Here is a 20,697-nt window from a genome sequence, read left to right as displayed (position 1 = left end):
CAGGGGAGTCTGCTCTAGTTTTCTAAAACTGGTCCCAGTGAGTTGTAATGAGTGTGAACACCAGGGGAAGAGCTTTCAACCATGCCAGAATCTACATGACACCACAAAGTTAGTCACATTCAGTCTGGAGATCTTGTTCAACTGCAATATTCACAGATAGGTTAGGTGATTTGTTCATATTGACACCGTAGTATTTGTTCATTAACTGAAATCACTTTTTCTAACCTACTCTTTCTCTCTTCTCTTATCTCTCTCTCGCACCCCCCCTTTCTCTCTCTCTCTCTCTCTCTCTCTCTCTCTCTCTCTCTCTCTCTCTCTCTCTCTCTCTCTCTCTCTCTCTCTCTCTCTCTCTCTATCAGTGCACAGTGTGGGACTGGGACTCCAATGGGAAGCATGACTATATTGGTGAATATCAGGCCACATTCAAAGAGATGAGAGGGGCAATGGATGGGAGACAGGTAGGCTGTACAGGTGTTGTGTGAGTTTATAAGTGGGGTTGGCTGTTTTTTTAGATAGCGTTGAGTGTTTTTCTTTTAGGTAGCGAGGGCATCAATCAGGTTTGTAAAATGATCATTTCTAGATTCCTGTCATGGATTCCCCCGGTACTGCTGCTCATTCCTTGCACCAGTTCCGGAGTTCTACATCACCGGCCTTCTAGACTTCACTGAACTGTCTAATTACACACTCCTGGTTACCATTTTTCCTGATGAGTAATTGTATATATGTGCCCTCTGTTCCACATTGTCCTGGTCGATTATTGTTAACATGTCTGTTGGTCCTGTGAGTACCTGTGTTTTGGCGTTCGTGCTGCGTGTTTTATGCAATTGTTATTACGGGTCCCATGCAGTGTTATTCCGGGTCTCGTCCCGTGCATTGTTATTCCGGGTCTCGTCCTGTGTATTTATTAGAGGTTTAACCTCGCTCTTTTGTTTGGGTTACATCCTTGTGTGTTTGTATACGTGTTTGTTTTGGGCTTCTCATGGCATGTTGTGTAATTTGGGTGGAGTATTAAAACCCCCTATTACGTATTCCTGTGCTTGTCTCCAATCATTTATACAATGTGACAATGCATCCATATCTTTTCATTATCATCATGCTTGTAGCATCTGGAATTTGTCAAATGAGAAAAAGAAATTAAGTCACAAAACCGGCATGGCGGGTTGTTAGACAAAAGGGGAGTGGGGGTCAGCTGAGAAAGCACTACAGAGTTGATAATTATAACAATTGAAATGCTAATCCTTTGCACATGAATGCCTACTCATTCAGGAACAATTGCAATCAATATATATATTTACGCTCAGTATGTCGTCGGGATCTCTGTTGAAAAGTTTGTTTCTGTTGGAGAGTCTGTCCGCCCTCTCTCGCTCTCTCTCTGTCGTGGTTAGAATGGATAGTTCAGAGTAACATTCATTCATGTCGTTATAGAATAGCTGTTTCGGCGGTTATCGGTCTTCGCGTTCAATGATACCGAATTCCTAGCTGCAGACTAGTAATTAATATCAAAGACTTGTTCTTATTCTGTCGGTATTGATAGTCTAAGAGTTTAACCACGTGGTATGGTTAAAAGCTCAGCAAGAGAAATGCATGGTCTCAAACCTTGGCCCTCTCGTTATTGAGGTAAGTTGGTCTCCTCTCAAACCTTGGCCCTCTCGTTATCGAGGTAAGGTGGTCTGGTGATAGAAAACCTAGGTGGGGGTTTTATTCGGAACATCAAAAAGGCTGTCTCATGACGCCAGGTCCTGTCTGTGCCCCTGGGGGCGTGCCAAGGACTTAGTGAAACTTTAAACAGAAATACAATTCTCTCACATTAACATCATTACATAGCATCCCATCATCTCACAAATACCTTCATCCTTATTCATTCATTTTATACAACCATTAGATGTAAGTCTCATACCTTAGACTTCTATAAACATGGTTATGGTAATGTATTGTCTCTCATGAGTTTCACAAAATTGTACCAAACGGACCAGTTCGTAGCTGGATTCTTCACTGACCTTTTATACCTTCTCCAGAACATAAATGTCGTTCGGTTCTCCAGTTCTGTGAGGTGGAATAAATTCCTTTGTCCTCTCTATGAAGACTCACTCTCTCTCTATACTGTGGCCATGAGGAGAGGGTTTCCTCATAGGAATTTACGACCTCTTCTGACCACAGCAGCCTGGGTGTGGGAGACAGAGGTAGGGGGATGGTGCATAGAAAAGGGCTGGTGCAGAGGGAGGGGGATGGTGCTCGCTGTGTCCAAAGAGTGCAATGTCATGACAACATCTACCTACTCATTTTACTAGCCCATCTGGAAATATGGTAATTATTATATACCTAAGACTTATCAGACTGTAGGAATCAGACTCTGATACGGTTCTGTACTCACTGCAAAGTATGTCTCTCCAGATGATATGTCAGAGCAGAGAGAAAGTGGGTTAGAGAGGCAGAGCTCATGTTGGTTGCCGACTGGAGATTTGTTTTCATCCAACTCCTCTGAAGGTTTATCTAGCGTCCTCTCTCTGGGGGATGTGACCAGAGAGTAGCTTCCTCTCTCTGGGGGATGTGACCAGAGGGTAGTGTCCTCTCTCTGGGGGATGTGACCAGAGAGTAGTGTCCTGTCTCTGGGGGATGTGACCAGAGAGTAGCTTCCTCTCTCTGGGGGATGTGACCAGAGAGTAGCTTCCTCTCTCTGGGGGATGTGACCAGAGGGTAGTGTCCTCTCTCTGGGGGATGTGACCAGAGAGTAGCGTCCTCTCTCTGGGGGATGTGACCAGAGTAGCTTCCTCTCTCTGGGGGATGTGACCAGAGGGTAGATTCCTCTCTCTGGGGGATGTGACCAGAGAGTAGCGTCCTCTCTCTGGGGGATGTGACCAGAGTAGCTTCCTCTCTCTGGGGGATGTGACCAGAGGGTAGATTCCTCTCTCTGGGGGATGTGACCAGAGGGTAGTGTCCTCTCTCTTTGGGATGTGACCAGAGAGTAGCGTTCTCTCTCTGGGGGATGTGACCAGAGGGTAGTGTCCTCTCTCTGGGGGATGTGACCAGAGAGTAGATTCCTCTCTCTGGGGGACGTGACCAGTGGGTAGCTTCCTCTCTCTGGGGGACGTGACCAAATTTTGGGGCTCAGGACATTTTTCCCCCCGGAGGACATACTTACTTCTCTCATTGGGTGCTGAGGATATATCAGTACTCCACAGGGAAGAGTAGGACAGAAGCCTTCAGGAAAAACCAAACAAATGACAATGGATCTCTCTCAGCCAGGAGCCTCCCCATCATCCGGTAGCCACTGTCCCCTCTTTCTCTCTCTCTGTGCCAGTGTAATTCAGAAATCAGCACTCTCTCCTTCACTGTATGGAGGACAAGAGTGTGGGAGAGTGAAAGTTCTGTCCTGCCTGGTGTGTTTGAGAAAGAATCCTTGCCGTTTCCTTCCAGCTCAGAATGCTTGGTAATGGATCCATTGAGCCATGGTTAGTGAGGGACATTAGTTAGGGACATTCCTACCCTAACCTTAACCCCTACCCTCACCCTAACAACCATAACCCTTACCTTAACCGTTTAAAATTTCAACTTCAATGGGATGACATCATAGTTGGGACATCCCAAGGATACCGTTAAAACTTTTCCTTTGAGCCATGACTCTCAGTGATGTTTAAAAGGGGTACTTTACCTTGATTTCAATTGAAGGCACTTTGATATAGACAGATTTATTTTTTACTCTTTTAATAGAGATCAGCCTTCATCACCACTTAAAGAGACAGTTTGAGGAGACTGTTTTAAGACATTTTAAGTTTTATGTTTGGTATTTACGAGTTCTGAATAATGCCTTTAATAACCTGTTATGGACAGAAGTTCCGCTAGCGGAACCCCTTGCCAACAGCCAATGTAATAGCCGGGCGCGAAATACAAAACAGCATACAAAAAATCTCATAATTCAATTTTCTCAAACATACAACTATTATACACCCTTTTAAAGATAATCTTCTCGTTTATCCAACCACATTGTCCGATTTCAAAAAGGCTTTACGGTGAAAGCAAAACATTAGATTATGTTAGGACATCAACTTCACAAGAAAAACCACACAGCCATTTTCCAAGCAAGGAGAGGCATCACAAAAACCAGAAATGCAGCTAAAATTAATCACTAACCTTTGACGATCTTCATCAGATGACACTCCCAGGACTCAATGTTAGACAATACATGTATGTTTTGTTAGATGAAGTTCATATTTATATCCAAAAACCCCATTTTACATTGCGGCGTGATTGGCGCGTGATGTTCAGAAAATGTATTGCCACCCAAAACTTGTAGTGAATGAGCACATCAATTTACAAAAATACTCATCATAAACGTTGATAAACTTTACAACAGTTATTGAAAGAATTATAGACACACTTCTCCTTAATGCAACCGCTGTGTTAGATTTCAAAATAGCTTTACAGCGAAAGCACATTTTTCAATATTCTGAGTACAGAGCTCAACCATCAAAGCAAGCTATACAGATACCAGCAAAGTTCTGGAGTTAACTAAACTCAGAATTAGTATTATAAATATTCACTTACCTTTGCTGATCTTCGTCAGGATGCACTCCCAGGACTCCTGCTTCCACAAGCAATGTTCATTTTGTTCGAAAAACTGCATATTTATGTCCAAATACCTCCTTTTGTTCACGCGTTCAGATCACTATCCAAAGGCATAATGCGCGAGCGTAAATCCAGACACGAAAAGTCAAAATGTTCCATTACCGTTCGTAGAAACATGTCAAATATTATTTACAATCAATCCTTAGGGTCTTTTTAACATAAAACGTCGATAATATTCCAACCGGACAATAGCGTATTCATTCCAGAAGAAAAAGAAGGAACGGCGTGCTCGCGTGCTTGCGCATAACCAAGTCCTTTGTCCTCAGGCGGTCCAGACTGAGCTCCTATTCTCTGCCCAGTAACAGGAGACGGATGAAACAAGTTTCTAAAGGCTGTTGACAGCCAATGGAAGCCTTAGGAAGTGCAACGTGACCCCACAGACACTGTAGTTTCGATAAGGATTCAAAAGAAAAACTCAAATTCTCAGATTTCCCACTTCCTGATTGAATTTTTCTCAGGTTTTTGCCTGCAATACGAGTTCTGTTATACTCACAGACATCATTCAATAGTTTTAGAAACTTCAGAGTGTTTTCTATCCAAATCTACTAATAATATGCATATCCTACCTTCTGAGTCTGAGAAGCAGGCAGTTTAATTTGCGTACGTTTTTCATCCGAACGTGAAAATACTGCCCCCTATCCTTAACAGGTTTTAAGCCATGCTCTAGTGTTTTCTTTTTGAAGGCATTTACCTAATGTCCAGAGTTTTGAAAACCGAACAGCTTCCCTTGGAACAAGAACAAGAAAGAATGCATTTAATTAGTCGACGTTCATGGTGAGGATGACTGGTGACAACCCGTACGGCCATGCAAAACTGGACGGCTCTCCTTCATCACGCCGACCGGCGCAGGCAGACAGCTGTGTCTTCATTAGCACACAAAAGGAGCTCCAGGCTGAGGCTTCTAGGCTAATTATATTACAATGTGGCTCACTTCGTAGTCTAAATAAACCCTACGGTGCTCGGGCCTCAAATGCAGCAAGCTTTTAAAGGCCGGTCACACCACTAATTGGCTCCTTCATGGAATTTAAGAAGACTGCAGGACCTGCTGGCATTAAACCCGTTACAGTAAGGCCCATTTCATTAGACTCCAATGCCACATATGCTGTAGGATACACAAGGGTTGCTGACTCCTACTGAAACTGGTGATTTGGCTAATGGAGATATGTAGTTTTTTTTACCCATTATCTGCCAATCATTCATGGAGTTACAACTAGTTGGGTATCCACTTTTACGATAATGGTTATATAATCGGTTTTGTAAGCTAAAGTGAACTGAGAACAGCACGGACAGACTGTCCCTGAGACGATTAGGTGACTGATGTTTTGTTTTTCTCTCCCATGACTCTTAGAGGAAAAGTGGTGGATTTTAACACAGGAGCTGTTTTCTGTTTTAGAGCAGCAGATTGAAATGACTGGGCTAATCTGTACAGTCATGAATGGATAACGCTCCCCTCATTAGTGACGAACAAACGATCCAGAAACCAAACCTTGTCAGGCTGTTGCTTGGATTTGCTAATTATTCTCCCTAACACGCTCCACAGTACAATTTCCTTGCCACTTCTCATTGCTGTGGATTGTATTGTTTTCTTTCACTCCATTGTCTGGCCTCCACTACCATCGCTCCATGTTATCCAATGGGCCGATATAGTCTTTTTTTTTATGATGCTTTTAATCTCTGTTTAGCACAGTCAGTCTCCCTCCACCAAGTCACATACTGTAGGGATGATACTGTACTTATTGTGATAGTGTTTTTTTATATTTGATCAACGCCAGGTCCAATGGGAGTGTATAAACCCCAAGTATCAGATCAAGAAGAAGAATTACAAGAACTCTGGTATCGTCATTCTCAATCAGTGCAAGGTGATTCACAACTCGCTCTCATTCACACACTCATTCCATCCTTCCTCCGCCCACCACTTTCTCTAACCTGATGTCTAAATCTCATTGGCAGATGGTTCCAGAACATTTATCATCCTGTTTCTGTTATGGATGTGAAGGAAGGTTGTGATCAGATGGAATCTGACTAATATGACATTTCTTCCATCTGCTGAACCCACAGATGGCCTTAAAATGAATGTCATTTTGGGGACAACTCTGTCTGCATGGAGACACTGTGGAATAGCTAATGTTGTTTTTAAATGTAAACAGATTCCCATTAAATAAGTGCTGGCCTTTCTCAGTGTCTTTATTGGCAGATTGCTACTTACCAAGATGATCTATTATATTGAGAAGATAGTCGAGTGACCGCTCCAACAAAGGAAATAAACTCAGCAAAAAAAGAAGCGTCCCTTTTCAGGACTGTTCAATGAACCATAAAGAATTAATGAACATGCACCTGTGGAATGGTCGTTAAGACACTAACAGCTTACAGATGGTAGGCAATTAAGGTCACAGTTATGAAAACTTAGGACACTAAAGAGGCCTTTCTTCTGTCTCTGAAAAACACCAAAAGAAAGATGTCCAGGGTCCCTGCTCATCTGCGTGAATGTGCCTTAGGCATGCTGCAAGGAGGCATGAGGACTGCAGATGTGGCCAGGGCAATAAATTGCAATGTCCATACTGTGAGACGCCTAAGACAGCGCTACAGGGACACAGAATGGACAGCTGATCGTCCTCGCAGTGGCAGACCATGTGTAACAACACCTGCACAGGATCGGTACATCCGAACATCACACCTGTCACATGAGTTGACGCTTGAGAGACGAAGCAGGTATGGGGAGTAAAACATTTAATAAATAACAAACATGGAACCAGACAGGAACAGCGTCAGAAAAGTAATACTAAGGACAAAAAAACAATACAATGCAGCAGCGGGGAACAGAGCTGGGGAACTGACAAATATAGGGGAGGAAATTAACAGGTGATAAGTGAGTCCAGGTGAGTCCAGTAACTCTGATGCGCATGACGAGGGGAGGCAGGTGTGCGTGATGGATGGCAGGAGTGCATGATGCAGGGCAACCTGGCGCCCTCAAGCGCCAGGGGGAGGAAAGAGCCGGAGCAGATGTGACAACACCTGCGGGACAGGTACAGGATGGCAACAACAACTGCCCGAGTTACACCAGGAACGCACAATCCCTCCATCAGTGCTCAGACGGTCCACAATAGGCTGAGAGAGGCTGGACTGAGGGCTTGTAGACCTGTTGGAAGGCAGGTCCTCACCAGACATCACCGGCAACAACGTCACCTATGGGCACAAACCCACCGTCGCTGGACCAGATAGGACTGGCAAAAAGTGCTCTTCACTGAGCGCTACACTGAGGCCTGTACTCTGGAGCAGGATCGATTTGGAGGTGGAGGGTCCGTTGTGGTCTTGGGGGATGTGTTACAGCATCATCGGACTGAGCTTGTTGCCATTGCAGGCAATCTTAACGCTGTGTGCTACATGGAAGACATCCTCCTCCCTCATGTGGTACCCTTCGTGGAGGCTCATCCTGACATGACCCTCCAGCATAACAATGCCACCAGCCATACTGCTCGTTCTGTGCATGATTTCCTGCAAGACAGGAATGTCAGTGTTCTGCCATGGCCAGCGAAGAGCCCGGATCTCAATCCCATTGAGCACGTCTGGGACCTGTTGTATCGGAGGGTGAGGGTGAGGGCCAATCCCCCCAGAAATGTCCGGGAACTTGCAGGTGCCTTGTTGGAAGAGTGTGGTAACATCTCACAGCAAGAACTGGCAAATCTGGTGCAGTCCATGAGCAGGAGATGCACTGCAGTACTTAATGCAGCTGGTGGCCACACCAGATACTGACTGTTACTTTTGATTTTGACCCCCCCTTTGTTCAGGGACACATTATTCAATTTCTGTTAGTCACATGTCTGTGGAACTTTGTTTCAGTTGTTTCAGTTGTTGAATCTTGTTATGTTTAAACAAATATTTACATATGTTAAGTTTGCTGAAAATAAACGCAGTTGACAGTGACAGGACGTTTCTTTTTTTGCTGAGTTTACATGTTCTCAAAGATGGGAGGCAGGTGGGAGGAGGCGAGATCAAGTGGGACCATTCTAGCTAATGAGAGGGCAGATACGTGTGTGAACAACAGGCACAACTAAGTCGTATTTCTTAAAGTTGCCGGAAGGCCACGTTCATCCACTTATAATATAATTTGTAACAGCCTAAACAGTATTTAACTTCTGTTAGATTAAATAAGCCTCATGTAAAATCGACACGCTCTCATAGACCAAAAAAAATACTTATCTCACATAGACAGATTTTGGCCGGAGTAAATCCTCTCACTTTGCCTCTTCCTCTTTGATATTTCCCAACAATGGCCAACATGACATCAGTTGTAACAGAGACATAATGGAAAACACACACAGCCAGCTGCTTTCTCAAAGCTAATGGCTAACATGCTAAACTAGCTGCTTTGTAATAGGCTGGAATAAGGGATAAGATGCTCCTAAGTGGTCAGTTACTGTGTCCGTCATGTCATCCCCAAGTGATTGGTGCCAATTCTCGCTGTGGATAGCTGAGTTCCCCCGCCCTCAACTGCTGTCTCCCATCCACAGATCATCAAGATGCACTCCTTCCTGGATTACATCATGGGAGGCTGTCAGATCCAGTTTACAGTGAGTTCACACTGACACTCACATTAACATGCATGCCTCACACATTCACACACAGGATGCCAAAATGTATTCAAATACACACAATAATGCATAAGACTTTAAAAAAAATGGCACTGCCCTCATTATTTTATTTTTATTTGGGTGACGTATATGTGACAGACTGGGTTTTAACCAGGGTCATCTGTGTGCCACAAGACTGAGTTAGCCTGCCGAGCTTAAGCCTAGGCATTAGCTTAAGGAGCTAACCCAATAATCCTCTTTTGTTCTGATAGTTAGAATGGTTCATTTTCACCACCTGGGAAGCAAACCTCTGTCATTAGCTGCAGCTTTTCAAGAATCCCTTTCTCCAACTGTGAACATGTGGGTTCTAATTATCTGTTGTTTTGCTGGTTAAGGGATGCCCTCTGCCCCCTGCCTGTAAATAGTGTTTGTATGAAACTACGTCTCAAGGGAGGTCTTATTGAGGTACACTTAATTGATCAGGATGTGTTTGCTCTTATGACACATTAACTTTTCCTTTTATTCCTACCACCTAAAAGGCGACCGGTTGATTTTGACATTTAAATGGGCTCCATACTTCCTTCAGATCCCTTGGCAAGAGTGTTAGGCTCTCTCTCTGTAACAGGCTGAACAACAGATGAGAAACGTTCTGCCTCGAACCGTTTCGACGAGGAACAATGTATCCATTTATCACAGACGTGAGAGAAAGAATCAAAGAGATGATTGATTTTAAATGAGGAGAAAAAGATTAAGAGATGACAAAAGAGAGAGGGGGGAACAAGCCCAACAGAGTAGAAGAGGATAGCAGAGCAGACAGAGTGGGATGGTGTATGTGTCAGATTGAGAGAGAGGTGTAAAGGAAAGTTGGGATGGTGTATGTGTCAGAGTGAGCGGTGTAAAGGGAAGGTGGGATGGTGTATATGTCAGAGCAATGGAGAGGTGTAAAGGGAAGGTGGGATGGTGTATGTGTCAGTGAGCGGTGTAAAGGGAAGGTGGGATGGTATATGTGTCAGATTGAGGGAGAGGTATAAAGGGAAGGTGGGATGGTGTGTGTGTCAGAGTGAGGGAGAGGTGTAAAGGGAAGGTGGGATGGTGTATGTGTCAGAGTGAGAGGTGTAAAGGGAAGGTGGGATGGTGTATGTGTCAGATTGAGGGAAAGGTGTAAAGTGAAGGTGGGATGGTGTATGTGTCAGTGAGCGGTGTAAAGGGAAGGTGGGATGGTATATGTGTCAGATTGAGGGAGAGGTATAAAGGGAAGGTGGGATGGTGTGTGTGTCAGATTGAGGGAGAGGTGTAAAGGGAAGGTGGGATGGTGTATGTGTCAGAATGAGAGGTGTAAAGGGAAGGTGGGATGGTGTATGTGTCAGATTGAGGGAAAGGTGTAAAGGGAAGGTGGGATGGTGTATGTGTCAGTGAGCGGTGTAAAGGGAAGGTGGGATGGTGTATGTGTCAGATTGAGGGAAAGGTGTAAAGGGAAGGTGGGATGGTGTATGTGTCAGAGTGAGCGGTGTAAAGGGAAGGTGGGATGGTGTATGTGTCAGAGTGAGGGAAAGGTGTAAAGGGAAGGTGGGATGGTGTATGTGTCAGAGTGAGCGGTGTAAAGGGAAGGTGGGATGGTGTATGTGTCAGAGTGAGGGAAAGGTGTAAAGGGAAGGTGGGATGGTGTATGTGTCAGTGAGCGGTGTAAAGGGAAGGTGGGATGGTGTATGTGTAAGAGTGAGCGGTGTAAAGGGAAGGTGGGATGGTGTATATGTCAGAGTGATGGAGAGGTGTAAAGGGAAGGTGGGATGGTGTATGTGTCAGTGAGCGGTGTAAAGGGAAGGTGGGATGGTGTGTGTGTCAGAGTGAGAGGTGTAAAGGGAAGGTGGGATGGTGTATGTGTCAGAGTGAGAGGTGTAAAGGGAAAGTGGGATGGTGTATGTGTCAGAGTGATGGAGAGGTGTAAAGGGAAGGTGGGATGGTGTATGTGTAAGAGTGAGCGGTGTAAAGGGAAGGTGGGATGGTGTATGTGCCAGAGTGATGGAGAGGTGTAAAGGGAAGGTGGGATGGTGTATGTGTCAGAGTGAGAGGTGTAAAGGGAAGGTGGGATGGTGTATGTGTCAGAGTGATGGAGAGGTGTAAAGGGAAGGTGGGATGGTGTATGTGTCAGAGTGAGCGGTGTAAAGGGAAGGTCGGATGGTGTATATGTCAGAGTGATGGAGAGGTGTAAAGGGAAGGTGGGATGGTGTATGTGTCAGTGAGCGGTGTAAAGGGAAGGTGGGATGGTGTATGTGTCAGAGTGATGGAGAGGTGTAAAGGGAAGGTGGGATGGTGTATGTGTCAGAGTGAGCGATGTAAAGGGAAGGTGGGATGGTGTATGTGTCAGAGTGAGGGAAAGGTGTAAAGGGAAGGTGGGATGGTGTATGTGTCAGAGTGAGGGAGAGGTATAAAGGGAAGGTAGGATGGTGTATGTGTCAGTGAGCGGTGTAAAGGGAAGGTGGGATGGTGTATGTGTCAGAGTGAGAGGTGTAAAGGGAAGGTGGGATGGTGTATGTGTCAGTGAGCGGTGTAAAGGGAAGGTGGGATGGTGTATGTGTCAGAGTGATGGAGAGGTGTAAAGGGAAGGTGGGATGGTGTATGTGTCAGTGAGCGGTGTAAAGGGAAGGTGGGATGGTGTATGTGTCAGAGTGATGGAGAGGTGTAAAGGGAAGGTGGGATGGTGTATGTGTCAGAGTGAGCGATGTAAAGGGAAGGTGGGATGGTGTATGTGTCAGAGTGAGGGAAAGGTGTAAAGGGAAGGTGGGATGGTGTATGTGTCAGAGTGAGGGAGAGGTATAAAGGGAAGGTAGGATGGTGTATGTGTCAGTGAGCGGTGTAAAGGGAAGGTGGGATGGTGTATGTGTCAGAGTGAGAGGTGTAAAGGGAAGGTGGGATGGTGTATGTGTCAGTGAGCGGTGTAAAGGGAAGGTGGGATGGTGTATGTGTCAGATTGAGGGAGAGGTATAAAGGGAAGGTGGGATGGTGTATGTGTCAGTGAGCGGTGTAAAGGGAAGGTGGGATGGTGTATGTGTCAGATTGAGGGAGAGGTATAAAGGGAAGGTGGGATGGTGTGTGTGTCAGAGTGAGGGAGAGGTGTAAAGGGAAGGTCGGATGGTGTATGTGTCAGAGTGAGCGGTGTAAAGGGAAGGTGGGATGGTGTATGTGTCAGAGTGAGGGAAAGGTGTAAAGGGAAGGTGGGATGATATATGTGTCAGATTGAGGGAGAGGTGTAAAAGGAAGGTGGGATGGTGTATGTGTCAGATTGAGGGAAAGGTGTAAAGGGAAGGTGGGATGGTGTATGTGTCAGAGTGATGGAGAGGTGTAAAGGGAAGGTGGGATGGTGTATATGTCAGAGCGATGGAGAGGTGTAAAGGGAAGGTAGGATGGTGTATGTGTCAGTGAGCGGTGTAAAGGGAAGGTGGGATGGTGTGTGTGTCAGAGTGAGAGGTGTAAAGGGAAGGTAGGATGGTGTATGTGTCAGTGAGCGGTGTAAAGGGAAGGTGGGATGGTGTGTGTGTCAGAGTGAGAGGTGTAAAGGGAAGGTGGGATGGTGTATGTGTCAGAGTGAGAGGTGTAAAGGGAAGGTGGGATGGTGTATGTGTCAGAGTGAGAGGTGTAAAGGGAAGGTGGGATGGTGTATGTGTCAGAGTGAGCGGTGTAAAGGGAAGGTCGGATGGTGTATATGTCAGAGTGATGGAGAGGTGTAAAGGGAAGGTGGGATGGTGTATGTGTCAGAGTGAGCGGTGTAAAGGGAAGGTGGGATGGTGTATGTGTCAGAGTGAGAGGTGTAAAGGGAAGGTGGGATGGTGTATGTGTCAGAGTGAGGGAGAGGTGTAAAGGGAAGGTGGGATGGTGTATGTGTCAGAGTGAGGGAGAGGTGTAAAGGGAAGGTGGGATGGTGTATGTGTCAGAGTGAGAGGTGTAAAGGGAAGGTGGGATGGTGTATGTGTCAGAGTGAGAGGTGTAAAGGGAAGGTGGGATGGTGTATGTGTCAGAGTGAGAGGTGTAAAGGGAAGGTGGGATGGTGTATGTGTCAGAGTGAGGGAGAGGTGTAAAGGGAAGGTGGGATGGTGTATGTGTCAGAGTGAGGGAAAGGTGTAAAGGGAAGGTGGGATGATATATGTGTCAGATTGAGGGAGAGGTGTAAAAGGAAGGTGGGATGGTGTATGTGTCAGATTGAGGGAAAGGTGTAAAGGGAAGGTGGGATGGTGTATGTGTCAGAGTGAGAGGTGTAAAAGGAAGGTGGGATGGTGTATGTGTCAGATTGAGGGAAAGGTGTAAAGGGAAGGTGGGATGGTGTATGTGTCAGAGTGATGGAGAGGTGTAAAGGGAAGGTGGGATGGTGTATATATCAGAGCGATGGAGAGGTGTAAAGGGAAGGTAGGATGGTGTATGTGTCAGTGAGCGGTGTAAAGGGAAGGTGGGATGGTGTGTGTGTCAGAGTGAGAGGTGTAAAGGGAAGGTAGGATGGTGTATGTGTCAGTGAGCGGTGTAAAGGGAAGGTGGGATGGTGTATGTGTCAGAGTGAGGGAAAGGTGTAAAGGGAAGGTGGGATGGTGTATGTGTCAGAGTGAGGGAGAGGTATAAAGGGAAGGTGGGATGGTGTGTGTGTCAGAGTGAGGGAGAGGTGTAAAGGGAAGGTGGGATGGTGTATGTGTCAGAGTGAGAGGTGTAAAGGGAAGGTGGGATGGTGTATGTGTCAGATTGAGGAAAAGGTGTAAAGGGAAGGTGGGATGGTGTATGTGTCAGTGAGCGGTGTAAAGGGAAGGTGGGATGGTGTATGTGTCAGATTGAGGGAGAGGTATAAAGGGAATGTGGGATGGTGTGTGTGTCAGAGTGAGGGAGAGGTGTAAAGGGAAGGTCGGATGGTGTATGTGTCAGAGTGAGCGGTGTAAAGGGAAGGTGGGATGGTGTATGTGTCAGAGTGAGGGAAAGGTGTAAAGGGAAGGTGGGATGATATATGTGTCAGATTGAGGGAGAGGTGTAAAAGGAAGGTGGGATGGTGTATGTGTCAGATTGAGGGAAAGGTGTAAAGGGAAGGTGGGATGGTGTATGTGTCAGAGTGAGAGGTGTAAAAGGAAGGTGGGATGGTGTATGTGTCAGATTGAGGGAAAGGTGTAAAGGGAAGGTGGGATGGTGTATGTGTCAGAGTGATGGAGAGGTGTAAAGGGAAGGTGGGATGGTGTATATGTCAGAGCGATGGAGAGGTGTAAAGGGAAGGTAGGATGGTGTATGTGTCAGTGAGCGGTGTAAAGGGAAGGTGGGGATGGTGTGTGTCAGAGTGAGAGGTGTAAAGGGAAGGTAGGATGGTGTATGTGTCAGTGAGCGGTGTAAAGGGAAGGTGGGATGGTGTGTGTGTCAGAGTGAGAGGTGTAAAGGGAAGGTGGGATGGTGTATGTGTCAGAGTGAGGGAGAGGTGTAAAGGGAAGGTGGGATGGTGTATGTGTCAGAGTGAGGGAGAGGTGTAAAGGGAAGGTGGGATGGTGTATGTGTCAGAGTGAGAGGTGTAAAGGGAAGGTGGGATGGTGTATGTGTCAGAGTGAGGGAAAGGTGTAAAGGGAAGGTGGGATGGTGTATGTGTCAGAGTGAGCGGTGTAAAGGGAAGGTGGGATGGTGTATGTGTCAGAGTGAGAGGTGTAAAGGGAAGGTGGGATGGTGTATGTGTCAGAGTGAGGGAAAGGTGTAAAGGGAAGGTGGGATGGTGTATATGTCAGAGTGAGGGAAAGGTGTAAAGGGAAGGTGGGATGGTGTATATGTCAGAGTGAGGGAGAGGTGTAAAGGGAAGGTGGGATGGTGTATGTGTCAGAGTGAGAGGTGTAAAGGGAAGGTGGGATGGTGTATGTGTCAGAGTGAGGGAAAGGTGTAAAGGGAAGGTGGGATGGTGTATGTGTCAGAGTGAGAGGTGTAAAGGGAAGGTACATACATTTGAGGTAATTGGAGTCAAACTCCCCTTTGATTGCCACTTGTCTTCCCAGGTAGCTATTGATTTCACCGCCTCGAACGGGGATCCTCACAACAGCTGCTCCCTACATTACATCCACCCATACCAGCCTAACGAGTACCTCAAAGCCCTGGTCGCTGTAGGGGAGATCTGCCAGGATTACGACAGGTGAGGGTTATGGTTAGGGTTAGGGTTAGGGTTATGACTGTTGCAATGACTGTTGCTCACGACTTCAATGTTTATTCCTCCTCTCCTGAAAAATTTACTTTTAAAAGTTTGTGTGTGAAAGTTTCCTCTAGTTGTCCAGTGACTCTGAGGTTATGTAAATGAGAAGTCATTCAGAGCCCATGGTAGTCCTGGGTCGCCAGCAGAATGGACTTGTTTATGGGCATGTGTTTTAGATAACAATCCCTGGCTCAGAATCAAGTGTGTCATCGCTCAAAATCTAATCACTCTTTTGTTTTCTGTCCCTGCATGCATTTCAATCCAGTGACAAAATGTTCCCAGCGTTTGGCTTCGGTGCTCAGATTCCACCCGACTTCAAGGTAATTTCCAACCGTATTTTTCATAGAGTTGGACTATGGCTCAGCCTCAGCAGGGTGTCGTAATCACTCCTGTGACGAGATGAGACGAGGTGAGACTCTGGCTCTGCTCTCCTGCTTCTGTAGTGATTACGAAAGCCCCCGCTGGCCCCCTTTCTGGACCCCGCTGGCCCTCGCTGGCCTCTGCTCTGCTCTGTTCTGTCACACAGAATGGGCCTGTCCAGCCCAGGGTTCTTTTCAGCTGGATTGACTTTCTGAGTCACTAAACTGTGTCCAGCAGGAAATAATTGACATTCTGCCTTGGTGACTGGTGCTCCCGCTGGCTGACACATGATGCTGCCTCTGGTCCGGAGAGGAGGGGAGGGGGGGTGCCATGGCTCGCAACTATGCTAATTATCCAACCCACAAAAATGCATCAATCAACTTTTAAATTTGATTGTGTGAGTGATTGCGTCTGGCCAACTGTGTTAGTGTGTGTGTGTGAGTGCGTGCGAGTGTGTGTGTGTGTGCGTGTGTGTGTTCTTTTGTCTCACTGTTCCATGATGATCAAAGTCCATATTTTTCATCTTCCTCCAGGTTTCCCATGATTTTGCAGTGAATTTTAATGAGGAAAACCCAGAATGTGCAGGTAGGTGCTTCGCCTCAAACAGATTAGAGGTTCACCCTGCCTTTGAAATCAGACTGTCAAAATGCTTCATTTCAAATGCTCATACCAGCTCTGGGGTGGGTGGTTACCTTAAATTTGCAAAATTGTGGTCAATTTCCCCCTGCAACTATTAAATATTAAAAGCACAATATATACTTTTAATAACACATTAACCAGATAATAAAACATTTTAATTTTTTTAACATTTTAGTCATTTAGCAGACGCTCTTATCCAGAGCGACTTACAGTAGTGAATACATACATTTCATACATTTATTTTTCTCCGTACTGGTCCCCCGTGGGAATCGAACCCACAACCCTGGCGTTGCAAACACCATGCTCTACCAACTGAACCACATTATACCTTTAATAACACATTAACCAGATAATAAAACCACATTTTATCTTTAATAACACATTAACCAGATAATAAAACCACATTTTATCTTTAATAACATATTAACCAGATAATAAAACCACATTTTATCTTTAATAACACATTAACCAGATAATAAAACCACATTTTATCTTTAATAACACATTAACCAGATAATAAAAACACATTTTATCTTTAATAACACATTAACCAGATAATAAAACCACATTTTATCTTTAATAACACATTAACCAGATAATAAAACCACATTTTATCTTTAATAACACATTAACCAGATAATAAAACCACATTATATCTTTAATAACACATTAAACAGAAAATAAAACCACATTTTACCTTTAATAACACATTAAACAGATAATAAACCACATTTATCACATTTTCTCTTTATGCCGGCCCAAACACTTTGTAGGGATGCATCAATAAAAAGTTTTAACAGGGAGTCTACAGTCGTTCAGAATCGAAATGGCTTAAGGAAAATGTTGAACAGCCAAAGGTGACCTGCATAAAGTCCCACAGACAGGCTGGATGAAGCTGCTGTCATCGCACACCACAGGGGATCAACATACATAAATCAACCTGGTGGCAGCCAGCCTTCCTTTCTTGACATTAAAGTTGACTGTTAATGTTAAATACCCTGACTGCCCCACAGGGACATCATGTCTGGAGGAGAGAGGCCAGGTCTGTGCTGTAGTCAGATAATGAGCCCCGAGGGGGTGAACTACCGCACAGACACTAGGGTTGGTAACGGTTAGAGAGGCAAGCCAGCAACCGCAGCGTTTGCTGTGAACACCGAGGCTGTACCAGCTTTATTTGACTGTTTTACTGTGAACGCTGAGGCTGTACCAACTTTATTTCACTGTTTTACTGTGAACGCTGAGGCTGTACCAGCTTTATTTGACTGTTTTACTGTGAACGCTGAGGCTGTACCAGCTTTATTTGACTGCTTCAATATATCAAAATAATTTTCCCTCCTCATGATGCCATCTATTTTGTGAAGTCCCTCCTGCAGCAAAGCACCCCCACAACATGATGCTACCACCCCGGCTTCATGGTTGGAATGGTGTTCTTCGGCTTGCAAGCCTCCCCCTTTTTCCTCCAACCATAACGATGGTCATTATGGCCAAACAGTTCTATTTTTTTTTCATCAGACCAGAGGATATTACTCCAAAAAGTACAATCTTTGTCCCCATGTGCAGTTGCAAACCATAGTCTGGCTTTTTTATGGCGGTTTTGGAGCAGTGGCTTCTTCCTTGCTGAGCGGTCTTTCAGGTTACGTTGATATAGGACTCGTTTTACTGTGGATATAGATACTTTTGTACCTGTTTCCTCCAGTATCTTCACAAGGTCCTTTGCTGTTGTTCTGGGATTGATTTGCTCTTTTCACACAAAAGTACGTTCATCTCTAGGAGACAGAACGTGTCTCCTTCCTGAGCGGTATGACGGCTGTGTCACGAATCCCACCGAAGGTGGCTCCCCTGCCTGCTCGGGCGGCGCTCGGCGGTCGTCGTCGCCGGCCTACTAGCCACCGCTGATCCTTTTTTCCTTTTCTGGTGGTATGTCTTATTGTTTGCACCTGTTCCTTATTTGTGTCTCTTGATTTATGGTTATTTAAGCCTGTTTAGCCCGCCCAGGTTTGTGCGGGATTATTTTCGTCAGAGTGTTTTTGTTGTTGGATGTGCTAGCGATCTGCTTGTGTTGTTTTATTATGCGTACTGTGGACCCGTTGTATTTGGGCACTTCGCTATTCACACCGGTTGTTGGCGTCGACCGTTTTTTCGTAATTAAGGAATAAACACATTTTTCCTTACCTCTGCTCTCTGCGCCTGACTCCTACCACCACTCCTAGAAATCACTGACAGGCTGCGTGGTCCCATGGTGTTTATACTTGCGTACTACACATCCATAGGTACACCTCCAATTGACTCAAATGATGTCAATTAGCCTTTCAGAAGCTTCTAAAGCTATGACATAATTTTCTGGAATTTTCCAAGCTGTTTAAAGACAGTCAATTTAGTGTATGTAAACTTCTGACCCACTGGAATTGTGATACAGTGAATTATAATCGAAATAACCTGTCTGTAAACAATAGTTGGACAAATTGCTTGTCTTTTGCACAAGGTAGATGTCCTAACCGACTTGCCAAAACTATAGTTTGTTTAACAAGAAATTTGTGGAGTGGTTGAAGAACGACTTTTAATGACTCCAACCTAAGTGTATGTAAACTTCCGACTTCAAGTGTATCATTATCAAGTGAATATGATTCTCCTTGAAAAGTGAGGCTTCATTCTCATAGAATGAGTTAAATATGTTACAAAGTTGCCAAGTTTAATTCAACTGATCTCATTTGATCTATCCAGCTCACCTGCACACAGCCCTAACACTTTTTCACACACTGTAAAAGAATAGGCTATAAGAATAGCTTTTATTTTTTTCAGCTTTTCAGCTCATCCTCCACTTTCTACCTTGTATTCGTGTCACTCTATTATCTTGCTTGTTTTGATTGGCAGCTGCCCTGGATGGGTGGAGAGGAGCCAGACAGGTTCTGATCCAGTCCAGAGATTCTTGCCAGGAAAGCAGCCAGGAATAGATCAGTCTCAGTACTCCTCTGTCAGGCAAGCTTCCAGCCCATCTCCCAAGGCAGAGGGCATAGCTTGCAGTTTTTCATGCAAGAAAACTGACTGTCGTACAGATGCTGTTAGATGTGGACACACACCAATGCAGTCAAACACTGTCTTCCTTTGTGCCTGTACCAATTATTGATATTGATATCTGTTTGAAGGTGAAAGTTTGCATTACTGTGGGTAAAGGGAGTGGCAAGCTGAGACTGCCTGTGTGTGTACGTGCCGGTGTTTGTGCTTGTGTTAGATACACTATATGTACAAAAGTATGTGGACACCCCTTCAAATGAGTGGAATTGGCTATTTCAGCCACACCTGTTGCTGACAGGTGTATAAAATCAAGCACACAGTCATACAAAAACATTGGCAGTAGAATGTCCTTACTGAAGAGCTCAGTAACTTTCAATGTGGCATCGTCATAGGATGCCACCTTTCCAACAAGTCGTCAGTTCGTCAAATTTCTGCCCTGCTAGCACTGCTCCGGTCAACTGTATGTGCTGTTATTGTGAAGTGGAAACGTCTAGGAGCAACAATGGCTCAGCCGCGACGTGGTAGGCCACAAGCTCACAGAACTGGAAGAACGTATCATGTTTAAACCATCTGTCCTCGGTTGCAACACTCACTACCGAGTTCCAAACTGCCTCTGGAAGTAACATCAGCACAATAATTATTCGTCAGGAGCTTCTTGAAATGGGTTTCCATGGCTGAGCAGCCGCACACAGGCCTAAGATAACCATGTGCAATGCCAAATGTAAAGTTTGGAGAAGGAGGAATAAAAGTTGCGTCTGCTTTTCATGGTTCGGGCTAGGTCCCTTAGCTCCAGTGAAGGGAAATCTTAACGCTACAGCATACAATGACAATCTAGACGATTATGTGCTTCCAACTTTGTGGCAATAGTTTGGGGAAGGCCCTTTCCTGTTTCAGCATGACAATGAGATGTTTGACGAGCAGGTGTCCACATCCACATTGCAGTATAGTGGTCAGTAATCAGACCTCCAGATGTCTGCAGTATAGTGGTCAGTAATGAGACCTCCAGATGTCTGCAGTATAGTGGTCAGTAATCAGACCTCCAGATGTCTGCAGTATAGTGGTCAGTAATCAGACCTCCAGATGTCTGCAGTATAGTGATCAGTAATCAGACCCCCAGATGTCTGCAGTATAGTGGTCAGTAATCAGATCTCCAGATGTCTGCAGTATAGTGGTCAGTAATCAGACCTCCAGATGTCTGCAGTATAGTGGTCAGTAATCAGACCTCCAGATGTCTGCAGAATAGTGGTCAGTAATCAGACCTCCTGATGTCTGCAGTATAGTGGTCAGTAATCAGACCTCCAGATGTCTGCA

The 20,697-nt window shown here is 45.2% G+C and overlaps 1 protein-coding gene across 3 annotated transcripts in view; it reads left to right on the top strand.

Annotated features, from left to right (window-relative positions):
* The window catches only part of LOC115176512 (copine-4), a 94,408-nt gene that overhangs the window by 69,139 nt on the left and 4,572 nt on the right, over positions 1–20,697 (top strand). For 2 of the 3 annotated variants that reach the window (XM_029736542.1, XM_029736541.1), the window contains 6 exons: positions 360–458; positions 6,396–6,482; positions 9,132–9,191; positions 15,185–15,318; positions 15,641–15,695; positions 16,269–16,320. In XM_029736542.1, the coding sequence (XP_029592402.1) occupies positions 360–458; positions 6,396–6,482; positions 9,132–9,191; positions 15,185–15,318; positions 15,641–15,695; positions 16,269–16,320 (487 nt within the window). The remainder of the gene's footprint in view (positions 1–359; positions 459–6,395; positions 6,483–9,131; positions 9,192–15,184; positions 15,319–15,640; positions 15,696–16,268; positions 16,321–20,697) is intronic. The other variant, XM_029736543.1, reaches the window with a different exon arrangement.

Source organism: Salmo trutta, chromosome 37 (assembly GCF_901001165.1).
Source record: "Salmo trutta chromosome 37, fSalTru1.1, whole genome shotgun sequence".
NCBI lineage: Eukaryota > Metazoa > Chordata > Actinopteri > Salmoniformes > Salmonidae > Salmo > Salmo trutta.
The sequence above is the reverse complement of the archived record's forward strand: the minus strand, read 5'-3'. Positions and strand labels throughout refer to the sequence as shown.